General features: G+C 42.1%; 1 protein-coding gene across 1 annotated transcript in view; it reads right to left on the bottom strand.

Moving 5' to 3' along the window:
* The window catches only part of LOC116502742 (netrin-4-like), a 98,430-nt gene extending 90,044 nt beyond the window's left edge, over positions 1-8,386 (bottom strand). Inside the window, exon 1 of the mRNA XM_032208648.1 lies at positions 7,882-8,386. Within this exon, the coding sequence (XP_032064539.1) occupies positions 7,882-7,969 (88 nt within the window). The 5' untranslated portion in view covers positions 7,970-8,386. The remainder of the gene's footprint in view (positions 1-7,881) is intronic.
* Between the last annotated feature and the right edge of the window lie 4,171 nt (positions 8,387-12,557).

Below are 12,557 nucleotides of genomic sequence, written 5' to 3'. Positions count from 1 at the left end.
TTTATGTATTTATTCCACAGTCCCCAGAGGGCTGTTCAGAGGGGTGGCTCCTTGCTGGAGGTGGCTTGATTAAAGAATGGCTCCATTGAGGGTGAGTCACACAGCTGGAAAAGCAAAACTGGGTAACCTCTTCCATGGGTGATGGCTGAAACAGACAATTCCAATGGACATCAAAGTGTTAACTAGTCAATAGGTGATTTGTTATCCTTTTTGAAATCATATGTAGAACTCAAACAAATTGGAAAAGAAACTGAAATGTTTATACGGAATTCAACTGCTGATATGTGCATTCAGAAGAAAGATGTATGCAATCATCATTGGTGTAGGGCCCTACAATTTTTCAGCAGTCATCAAGTGTACTTTGCAACACTTGATTTTTCTTCAGTGAAAAACCATGTAGTTTTGTAGGTTTTTTTCCCCTTGTTAAGTACATTTCTTCAGAAGATGCTATTGTCATGTAAGAAAATGGTATACTTTTAAAAAAGGGTGGCCTGACTATTATTGTATGGTCTGTGCTCTTTTGTGTTGATTCTCATGAGAATTTCTACTGTTAATGTGTTTTAAATTTCTAAAATCTTCCAGCTGACTCCAGTTGGGTTTGCACTGTAGATTTACAACTTGGGCGTTGTTTTAAAAATCCTGCCTTTATAATGTTCTACACTTGTTAGATTTCGGAGAAACTGTTCGACTATATACCGCAATAGCAATAGTACTTAGACTTATATATCACTACATAATGCTTTACAGCACTATGTGAGTGGTTTACAGAGTCAGCATGTTTTCCCCAACAATCTGGCTCCTCATTTTACCGACTTCGGAAGGATGGATCAACCTTGAGCAGGTCAGAATCGAACTGCTGGCAGTGAGCAGTGAGTTAGCCTGCAATACTGCATTCTAACCATGTGCCACTGCATATAGGCATGACCGCACAAAGTTAAACATTTCAGAGGATAGTATTCTCTTGAATTATATATCTAGTAATGGAACTTGATAACTGGACAATATAAATGGTTTCTCTGAACTACTGCTGCAACTAAAAGACTGATATTGCAACATTAGAAAGATAAATATACATATGTCCCCATTTACTTAATGGATTGAAAGCTTGATTTTGCTTGCTCCTTATAAGCGAATTGCCTAGAGGTTGACTTTGTATGGATAAATATAATGAAATATGGGATTCATTTATACAAAATACAGTAGGTTTAAAAAAGCATGATAGTTATATAAGTGTACCAAAACTCTTTGTGTGTGTGTGTGTGTACTTGCAGAATGTTTGCATTAATTATATACAGAATGGTAAGTGTATAATTCTGTATATAATTAATAATGTTACAATATGTAGTGTACGCTATATTTTGCTTTTTTCCTGTTATCTTTTTTTTTACTTTTTAAGCACCTGTTATGCATTTTCTATTATGTCTATACTTTTGCTTTGTATCTTTTTTCTTTGTTATTACTCTTAAAAGCAATAACATTCATATTAAAAAGTAAGCCCACTTATGAGTACTGTTGTGTTTTAGATGTGCTTCTTAAATTGTTCTGTCTTTGCTATTTGGAATTTAATATATTGCAACTGTATCAATGCACTGAAGTTAATTTAAAATTTAAAAGAATAACCTAAAGGGAACCACATCAGAAGCAAAAGTGGGTAGAATATGAAGGTATTGTAGGTATGATAGGTACTGTGTGTAAACCAGTTTTTGTAAAGGAGAAAAAAATGTCAGGCAAATGGAAAGGCTGCACTCACTCTCTTGTCCATCTAGAATGCAAGGTGAGAGGTGGGCAGATTACGATTAACAGATTAACAGAGTTGGAAGGGACCTTGTAGGTCATCTAGTCCAACCCCCCGCCCAAGCAGGAGACCCTACACCATTTCTGGCAGATGGCAGTCCAGTCTCTTCTGGAAAGCTTCCAGAGATAAAGCTGGAATTGCCAGTCAGGGAAACAGTGCAGGGTGGGAAGAAGCATGGAACAATGTAGAACCACAATGACACAGATCTGGATTGGGAGAAGAACAGAGACAGATGTGACATATAGCTAGAATGCCAATTTTTTTTAATTCTTATCCACTGAAGATAAGAGCCGAAGTGGCGCAGTGGTTAGGGTGCAGTACTGCAGGCCACTTCAGCTGACTGTTATCTGCAGTTCAGCGGTTCAAATCTCACCGGCTCAAGGTTGACTCAGCCTTCCATCCTTCCGAGGTGGGTGAAATGAGGACCCAGACTGTGGGGACGATATGCTGACTCAATTTGCTAAAAATCTGTAAACCGCTTAGAGAGGGCTGAAATCCCTATGAAGCGGTATATAAGTCTAATAAATAAATAATAAATAAATAAGATGAATGTTTGAGAAAATAAATGTGATACTTCAAAGCTGCTTGTATGGAATTTCAATCCCTGTGTATAATTGCATTGTTTTGTGTCGTTTTTAATTTTGTCTGTATCACCCCTTCCCTGGTTTGAGTTGTGAGCCGCCCTGAGTCCCCTTCGGGGGAAAAGGGCGGCATATAAATAAAATAAACATTCAACATTCAACATAATTAGAGCTGCTTGGGGTACAGAGAACTCCAGGTCCACTTATTCAAGTAGAAACTGCTTGTCCTGGATGTGCCATACATAAAATTTGGCAACTAAACACACACACACCCCAACAGAGGTAAGCATAATTTTATGGAGCTTTTCCCCTGTAGAACTGGCTCTCCTCAGAAATAAGCAGCACTTGTTAGTGTTTAGAAAATGAGTGAAAACTTTTTATTATGTACAGAAGTATTCAGGATTGAGATGTGGAAGATGTATGTACTTAGGAAGTAGAGGGGTGTTGCTCTTCATGAAATGGTCAAATTTATTATTATTTCCTTCATTATGTTAATTAGATTTTATGTAGGGTTTGGTTAACGGCACACCACTTATGTAAGCAGCTTCGGTTTTTTTAAAATTGAAATGGTATAAAAGCACTTGTAATAAAAGGGGACTGGAAAACTTCCTAGAGAATAAGGTTATCAGGGGCTTCTCATCGTGATGGGGTTTTTTATTGTGTAGCAATGTTGGTGGGAAAACATGAGGGACAATTATGCCCTCATGTCCTATCTATGAGCTTCCTATTGGCAGAGCTTTACAGAAAACAAAATTGTTGGCCTGAACCTGCACTGCTTTGCTTATTTTCTTATGTACTCTGATTAAATCACACTCTCTGCTGCAATCTAATTTACCCTTTGGTTTTCAGCAGAACTTTTCATATATCTCATTGGCCCCCTTCTGTGTTCCTAATTGGGATGGGAGGGAGAATATAAATCACTGTAACTAAACTATTTTGACTACCCTGAGACAGCAATGTGACTTAGCTTTCTGTGAAAAGTTGCAATGTTATACTGGGGCCCCATTAATACCACCCAACTGAATATAATCAACCTCTGTCAAGCAAACCATCAGTGCTTTAGTATTAGTATTCCTCTCTATTATCAACAAATAAACAAACCAAGTTCTCCAACTGAAAATTAGTGAGAGCAGGAAACAGAATCCCATGAAAAGTTAAGCACGGATTTACATAGCATATTAAGCATCACAAACACACACATCATATTTAGAAACATCATGTGCTGTCCATTCTACCCTGCACTTGTAGGAAAACATTAGGAAGAGAAAAATGTCCTTTCTATTAAAGCAATAATAATTTCAGCAATAATTTTCAGGATCAGAATGATGTGGAGCTCCACTGAATGCAGTTTATGGCTTAGCATTAGCATTATATAGAAACCAGTCATCCACAGCTTCATTCAAAATACCATAACATTGTTCTGTATATAAATCCAGCTAATAGATGATGTTAGTGGGGCCAGCAGAGACCCCACAGAAATCTATCTCCCTAAATTTTAGCCCAGGATTAAAACTGTCCACCAGCTTTGTCTAGCAAAGAGCCCCTTCCGTACTCCTGCAATCCTCTCTTTATATTTGCTGTTAAACAAATTAGAAGAGCTCAATTTTGCATGATTTTTGCAGGAATGGGATAGTGGGATCCACTTGTCATTTTGTTCTTATTGTACAAGTCTGAGTATCTGGTGAAACACACACACACACACACACACCAGAGATGGTATTCAGCCAGTTCTGACCAGTTCTGAAGAACCGGTAGCGGAAATTTTGAGTAGTTTGGAGAATCGGCAAATAGGCTGGCCCCGCTCCCACTGCCTCCCAGCTGATCTTCTTTTGTTGCCCTGAACAGGAGAATGGAACTGGAAAGCAGGTTAGTGGGGTGGGGAGGGAATGGGGATTTTGCAGTATCCTTCCCCCGCCATGCCACAAAGCCACACCCACAAAGCCACACCACACCCACAAAGTCATGCCCACAGAACCACTAGTAAAAAAAATTAAATCCCACCACACACACACACACACACACACACACACACACACACACACACCAGTAAGGACTCCTGTGTCCACAAATTTGTTTTGAATTACAGACCCGAACAGAGCTTGAGTTTCCTTCATACAAAAACCCATGTAGGTTATTCTGAACTTTTGAGCAATGTAAAATAGTGAGGAGTGGTGGTGTTTTAGTAAAAGAAATACAAGTTGGAAATCTTATCTGCATATCATGTAGATATCTAGCAAGAGTCCCAGTCTTTGTTATGAGATGATAGGGAGAGATTGCAAACTAATAGCATGGGTCAATATAACTTGGGCTTCCTGCTTTTTCCAAACCATTCAGCATTACCAAGTAAGATTGATGGGCCACATGAACAATTCTTAAGGATGCTTCAGACTGAAGGCATCAAGGAGAAGGAGGTCTGCTTTATTTTTGCAGAAGCTGTCTGGGATGCATGCAGACTAAACACTGACCTTTGCTCCAAGAGGACCTTGAATGAGGCAAGGGGCACCTGTGCTGTCAAAACATGGTCTGCCTCCATTGCCCCTTCATCCACAATATTTTGCTTTTACGACACCTCAGAATCGGGTACCAAGAGGGAGAAGGAGAAAGGAAAGAGTCAATGGCAGATTCTCTCCTTCCTACCTTAGATGCCAGGCCTTCTTGAGTCAGCTGTATGTTGCAATTCATCACAAGATGATTTTACAAGACCTCCAAAGCAAAAGCCAAACGATCAAACATTTAATTTGCTTCCCACCACAAAATGGGAAGTCAGGTCCGTGGGGTTCTTAGTCATGCCAAACAATAAAGCTACATACAGCCAATGAGAGCCTTCCGGTTTTCCATATCGGTGTGGGATAGCTGAACATAGATAGGGCAGAGACAAAACAAGATTCTTCTTTCCTTGCTTGGCATTTTGCAATGCTTTAACAAATAAGAATTTGTGAACATCTGGATTGGCAACAGGAAGAGGGATTTAAAAAAAGAAGCAACAACATCTTAATTCTGTCATGCCTGTGAGAAATCAAGCTAAATATTATCAAAACTTTATCAAGCTAAAGTTTTTTTTTTCTATAGCAGTAATGTCCATACTGCATTATACCAGATATCTGTTGTTTTATTGAACAAATGTAAGGGATAGCCAGAGACTATAATTTTCTATAGCTATTGGACCAAAATCTTTATTGAATCTTATTGAGAGCTATCATGCTGGAAAGAACAAAGAGCAAGACACAAACCTGGATTAAACTGTTGAACTGAAATGGAACTTGCATACTACATATTTGCAGTGTGCTATGTAGCCTTTCGGATGCTTATGTAGTCCTTTGGATCTGAGAGTCAACAGTTCCCTCCAGCCATTTTTTCAATGCTTTCATTATTATTTGATTAGTAGGGAATCTTAGCAAATCATATTTGAATCATTAGGCAGGCTCTATGGCTTTCTGGGGTGACAGATCTTTGGCTGCCATTCAAAGGAACTAGTACATTGTACTTGGACTTTTTTTTTTTTTTTTTTTTACAACAGAGCCAGAAAATCCTGGTCTGAAATCTGTGGCACTATCCAGCTATTATTACGTGAAGATTTATCCTGAGAAGGGGTTTTGCTCTGCCAGATGGCAGCAAAAATACCCAGCAGTGCTGATCAGCCTCCATAGCATTCCTCAACAATCTGACCTTACAAAACGGTTTTCTTGTAATCTCAAGGGATCAGAAGTTTAGAGTTGTTGGGTTGTTGTTGTTTTTCTGCAAAAGTATAGCAATCTTGCATGCTTCCACTTTGGCCACGTGGAAGCCCTTGGGCCATTGTGGTCATTCCACGACCACCCCTAAGGCCGGAAAAAAGTTGCTGATTTAGGTATCCAGCTGCCCATCCCTTCCCAAACAGGAAGAATGTTGCAGGATGGAGTTCAGGAGTGGGATTCAAATAATTTAACAACTGGTTCTCTGCCCTAATGACCACCTGGGTAGGTGGGGCTCAGTGGTCATTTGATTGGATGAGTGTGGCCAACTCAACATCACTCAGGTCGATGGCCGCTTCGCCTTAGCTGTTGCAATGTAATAAGGGTTAACCGGAGAAGCAGTTTCTGTAAGCAGGGCAATAAAGATTATGCTAGGAACATGACCAGAATGTTTCCTTCCTGCCTTCCTTACAGGATTAGCCCTGTAAAGTGGGGAAAAACAAAAGGAGATTTCTTCCAACAATCGGTTCTCTGAACTGCTTAGAAAGTTAACAACTGGTTCTCCCGAATAGGTGCGAACTGGCTCCACCACTGATGGAGTTCTACAAGGAACATGTCACTGGATGATGTGTTACATCATTGGGAATGGCTGAAGGCAACCCTCAGCTCAATGAAAGCACACACATGGGCAGATTGCAGGGGGGAAAGGTTCTGTGTCTATGGACATGACCTATCTTTGGTTCTCACCCACCTCAGTTTCAATGGATAGCATTACTGGTAAGTTTGGAAAAATCTGTTATCAAAACTGCTGCCAGCCAGCAGAGAAATGGAATGGGTTTTCTATATGATGGTTTGCTTAGGTACATGTTTTCCATGCAGGCAGCCTCCCATTCAGCCCCAATGTTGTAAGCTACACTAGGGAAAGATTCCTATGCAAAATCTGGAAAAGACTTTGCCAGTCAGTTGCTAAACCATAGATTCACTTGTTTGGTTTGGCTTGATGCAATATGTGAATCCAGCTATTATGCCTTGTAAACCATAATTTGCGGCTTAGCATGTTGTATGAACATAGGCAATGTTGATTAACTTAATTGTTAGGTAATCCAGGGCCGAACAATGTCTTCTTAAGCCTTCTAAATTAGTGTCTTCTAAGGGGAATTTTTTGTCTCAAGAAATGAAGCCTTATGCTTCAGAGACACTAGGGGGCTGTCTAAACACAGAAGGCTTTGCCTCAAACTCCCTCTCTAATTTTTATGCTGGGGATAGTTTTTAGAATATAAAATTGTTCTTCTAAATGTCTTTCTAAAGGTATTTTTGTTGAAAAACCAAGGGGCCACTTTCACATAAGTGAACAACGTTGATTCAGGTTTGGTACATCCATCCCATTCTTCTATGTTCTTATCATGCCTTATTCCGCTTAAACTTTGTGTCAGGTGCTTTGCTGTACCGAAATTTTGAGCATGCAGTTGCATACACATAACCCACCCCAACATTACATTCATATTCAATGCATGAAATAAGGTAAAACTCATTTGCAGAATAGGAAATCTTAACATCCAAACTGGCATTGGCATCATGTATCCCCCCCCCCCCCCCAAAATTAGGCAAAACTAAACATTCTTCCCTGACACTTTACATTAAATTGTAAGAACAGGAAATTCCTGACTGGCTTTTCTGGTTTTAAAATGAGGACAAGAGCTATTATCATAAGTAAATTCCAACAGTTTGTAAAATCTGCAGATCAAAATGAGGGCTGAATGCAGACTTTTTAACGAAAAGAGACTCCTCTGAAGCATCTGCAGTTTAAACGCCTTTTCTGCTTATTTCTGCTTACCTGCTCCAAGATGGGCAAAAATAATATACTCCAGGAACACGATCAGCGTTAAGCTTTTATGTTGCGTGACTCCGTCTAGGAAATCCATCTTCGCCACCGACGTGAGGCCGAAAACAGTAATTAAGGCTATTTTACATGTCTGGTGCCCACTCAACCTTTGGCAGGAAAAAGAAAACAAAACTCCAAGCCCTCGTAATTTATTCGGATGGTTCTGGGACTGCGGGTTTTCGCCCTGTCATTTCTCTTTAAGCTCCCCCTTCCTTTTCCCCAAGGGGTCGCGTTTCCCAAGCCGCCGCGCTCTCTCGCTGCGTGTCAGTCCCGGCCGTCCATCGCCGCCAAGTAGCTCAAGCCCCACTGGCGGGCTTAGAGAGAGGGGGAGACATCCCCCCCTCTCTCCCCCGGCTCGCCCCTCCGGAGACTCGGCGAAAGTCGCGCGGGATTGCCAAAGGCAGCCGTGCAGCGAGCAGGCGCCAAAATCGCTGCTGGTGCTGCTGCTTCTCCTCCACCGCGGACCTTTTGGGTCAAAAACACCAGGCACTGTCAATCGGCCTCAAGGGGCCTGAGCTCCCGATTCCACCCCGGGAATCTCTTATCTTGGGCTGGTTCTTTCGTCTCCCCGTCCTCCACCGCCCACCCGCCTAGCGAGAGTGCATTCCGGGGCAAAGCTGCCTTAGGTGCCACCATACCGGGCTTTCTTTTGGCTCCTTCACTCCGAGGCAGCGGGACGGGGGACGGGGAGGGGGTTACTCAGAGGGGAGGACGATACCCCAGAATCTCTGGGCGATCCGACCTGCGAGGTCGGGCGCTTGCCTTGGGCAAAATCCGGCGACCGAACTTTCTGACACTTGAGAACAATCAACCAGTGGAATGGGCGTTGCCTTCGGAAGTTGTGGGAGCTTCGTTACTTGAGACATTTTATTGGGCTGCCATTTGTAAGAAATGGTGTAGGGTCTCCTGCTTGAGGTGAGGGGTTGGACTAGATGACCTATAAGGTCCCTTCCAATTCTGTTAATCTGTTAAATCTGACCACCACGGCATCCTCGTCGCCACCCTCCCTCCCACTTCTTCCTTCTCGCTTTCTGCTTCATAGACGGAGCAGAAACCAGCGATCGCATCCCACGCTCCATTCCACCTCTCAGCCCCTCGGTGGTGAGACCCGATCCGACCAAGCGTGCGGTTTAGATCCCACTCCCTCTCTCTATCCCTCCACAATCGGGCAACAGCCGCACGTTTTTAAAGACAGGTTGTGTGTGTGTGTGTGGGGGACGACGACATATATTTCCCGCCTTCACTCTTTGAGGCTTTCGTCTGATCCGGGGAGGGGGCCGAGGAGGAAGAACGAGCCCACCCGAACGCAACGGCAACGGGAAAGGGTGCTCTCTTCTCAACCCCGTAGAACTTCCTTCCCGTCGCTTATGGACGCGTGTTCGGGTTTGTTTAAACTCGGTTGTTTCTACAGAGAGTCGGGCAAGGATTCTCCCCAAGAATCTATCCCTCTTGTTAGAATGGATCGTCGACCGCAGGGAGAAGGAGGCTGGACGGCACCGCGGCTGCACGGGTCGCTCTAGCCTGTCGCTGATGGGAATGCATTCCCTCGCCTGTCTCTGCAGCGCCCTCTCTCGGACGACACGCCCCATCACTCCCAATCGCCAGGTCTTCATTGCGTTGCTAGAATTATGGACCTGTCCTGTGTAGGGACTTTTTATTTTATTTATTTAGTTTGTCAAACATGTAAAAGATAACAGGTATGAGTATAAACATAAATGTGAACACAGTAAGTGGGTACGAATAAATGGAGACAGTAGGACAGGGACGGTGGACACACTAGGGCACAGGCCCTTGGACCACTTAAGGATAGTGCTGGTTAAAGGGAAAGTTGCAAGGAGAGAAAATGGTAGATTTCCAACTCTTTTTGTCTGCTGTTCAAGATGGGCATCAGTATAGAATAGAGGGAATACTGGTTTGGGGCCTCAGGTGTCCTACAAAAATACAAGGTGAAAAATTCCAAGCGTTTCTCTGACTCAACTATAACTCATTTCCTGATAAGGTCCCCCCCCCCCCCCAGCGGTTGGTTGGGCATTTTACTTCCAGTTGGTCTCCCTTGGTTTCCCTTTGATTAGCATCATCTTTAAGTGATTGAGATCTATTATATTTTTTTAAAAAATTAATTTGCTTTTCTACTTACAAAGCATTTAGTAGTACAGTTTTAATGTTACAAATAATAACTGAAATTTAGTAAAGGCCAAAGATTTTATTCTATATGTTCAAAAGGGCAACTACTACAGAATGAAGATGTCAATACTGTACTGATCATTGCAAGATCTTTTGAAAGTTAAATTCTTCCACAGCTTCACTGGTTTTAAGTTTACTTCTGAATTTCGTTTTGAGTTTTTGCAAGCCCCACATGGCCTGAATCTGTAACACCTGAATCAGAACATAGGCCCTTCTAATTCCAGATTTTGCAGTTTTAATTTCATACTATACCCACCATGAGCCGAATGCGTTTAGGTAGTTCACTAGAGAGTAGTAATTTCCATGTGGTTATATTTTCTAAGATAACTAGGATTCAAGGTATTTGGCCCATGAATCAAGGATACTTAATAGGACTGCCATCAATTTTAACAGAATATTAGAGTTGGAAGGGACCTTGGAGGTTTTTTAGTCCACCCCCCCTACCCAAGCAAGACATCCTAGGCCTATACCATTCTGGATAAAAGGCTGTCCAATCTCCTCTTAAAAACCTCCAGTGATGAAGTACCTACAACTTCTGAAGAAAAGCATTCCACTGAATAATTGTTCTCACTGCCTGGAAATTCTCCTTAATTCTAGTTTGGAGCACGCCTTGATAAGTTTCCATTCTTTACTTCTTGTCCTATCCTCAGATGCTTTGGAGCATAGGTTGACCTCTTCTCTCTGACAGCCTCTCAGATACTGGAAATTTGCTATCATGTCATTCCTAGTACTTCTCTTCATTAGACTAGACATACCCAGTTCCGCAACCATTCATCCTATGTTTTAGCCTCAATCTCTCCAATCATCTTTCTTGCTCTTATCTGCACTCTTTCCAAAGTCTCAACACCTTTTTATATTGCGGTGATCAAAACTGGTTGCAGTATTCCAAGTGTAGTCTTACGAAAGCAATGTAAAGCAATACTAGCAATTTCATGTGATCTTGGTACTATCCTAGGACTGTATTGGCTTTTTTGGCATCTGTAAAAAACACTGGATTAGGATTAGGATTTATTTCTTTTATATGCTGCCCTTTTCCCCGAAGGGAACTCAGGGCGGCTCACAACTCAATCAGGGAAAGGAGGTACAAACAGGGGATAAAAAGACAAACAAACAATACACAATTTAAAAACACACAACAATCATACCATTCGAGAAGGGGGGCAGAAGCTCTTTAGCCCCAGGCCTGTCGGAATAGCCAGGTTTTAAGGGCTTTGCGGAAGGCCTGGAGGGTGGTGAGGGTTCGAATCTCCACGGGGAGTTCGTTCCAGAGGGTCGGAGCAGCCACCGAGAAGGCTCTCCTCCGGGTAGTCGTCAGTCAGCATTGGCCGGCGGATGGAATTCGGAGGAGGCCTAATCTGTGGGATCTGATCGGTCTATTGGAGGTGATTGGCAGCAGGCGGTCTCTCAAGTACCCTGGCTGCTGGCTCATATTCAAGTGGTTGTCCACTAGGACTCCTTGACCCTTCTCATAGTTATTTTAGTAACCTTAGACATCCAGATCCTCCAGGAGGTTGTTCAATATCCTTTTGAAGCATCCCGTTTGACTGTCCCAGACAGCTCCCAGAGGAGTCCACAACTGGACCTCTGCGGTATGTTTTCATTGGCCACTTGAAGTCACTTGAACGTGTTAGTTGTGTCTTCTCCAGGGGAGAGTCATCCATGAGAGTTTGGATATCCTCACCAATATTAGTATGAAAAATGACTTTTCTGGATAGACCTACTTAATTATTACAACATTTAAAAATCAACTTTTCAAGTAGATGCGCTGGAATTCAGCACATTTCTTTCCTACTCAGCATGGAGTTTTATGATGGCCTCCAAATGCCTAAAACAGGTATTAACTTTACTTACAAGGCCCTGAGATTACACGAAACATTATTGATTCTATTTATAGTTTCAGCATATACATATTTTATTGCTGTATTGTTATTTTAGACTTATTGTTTAATAATTCCATTGTTGATCATACTTCAAATGTCATTAAAACGCTTTGGGATTTCTGGAAAGAAAGAGGGAGGCATAAATATTTCATTAAAAGACATGGCGAGAAAGTAGAAGAGGCTCTCTGTAATGTCATGCTCACAAATAAAAATATCTGAATATTTGAACATTTGCTTATATATAGTCAGGTGGATGTGTTTTGCCAAATTTCCAATTCAAAGCCTGCAAAATCTCTGGGTCCTGTATGGGATAAAGAACCTTCCCATGTCTGTGTACAAAGTACAGGAGCAAATCAACTGTGATTCAGTGCAACAGAGCAACCAGATGTGGAGAACCAGATTGGAGAATAAACAGTAGGCCTGTCAATGATTCCTCAGGAGGAGGCAGCAGCTCAAACCAATAGGATGATGAGGGGTGTCAAACAGGGCGTTCTTCTCCAGAGGATTGGAGGAAAAGCCAAACATTGACCTGCTTTTGTCAAAGGTCACTAGAATAGAACCTCA

Source organism: Thamnophis elegans, chromosome 2 (assembly GCF_009769535.1).
Source record: "Thamnophis elegans isolate rThaEle1 chromosome 2, rThaEle1.pri, whole genome shotgun sequence".
NCBI classification, from domain to species: domain Eukaryota; kingdom Metazoa; phylum Chordata; class Lepidosauria; order Squamata; family Colubridae; genus Thamnophis; species Thamnophis elegans.
This window is presented reverse-complemented; position numbering and strand designations above follow the sequence as displayed.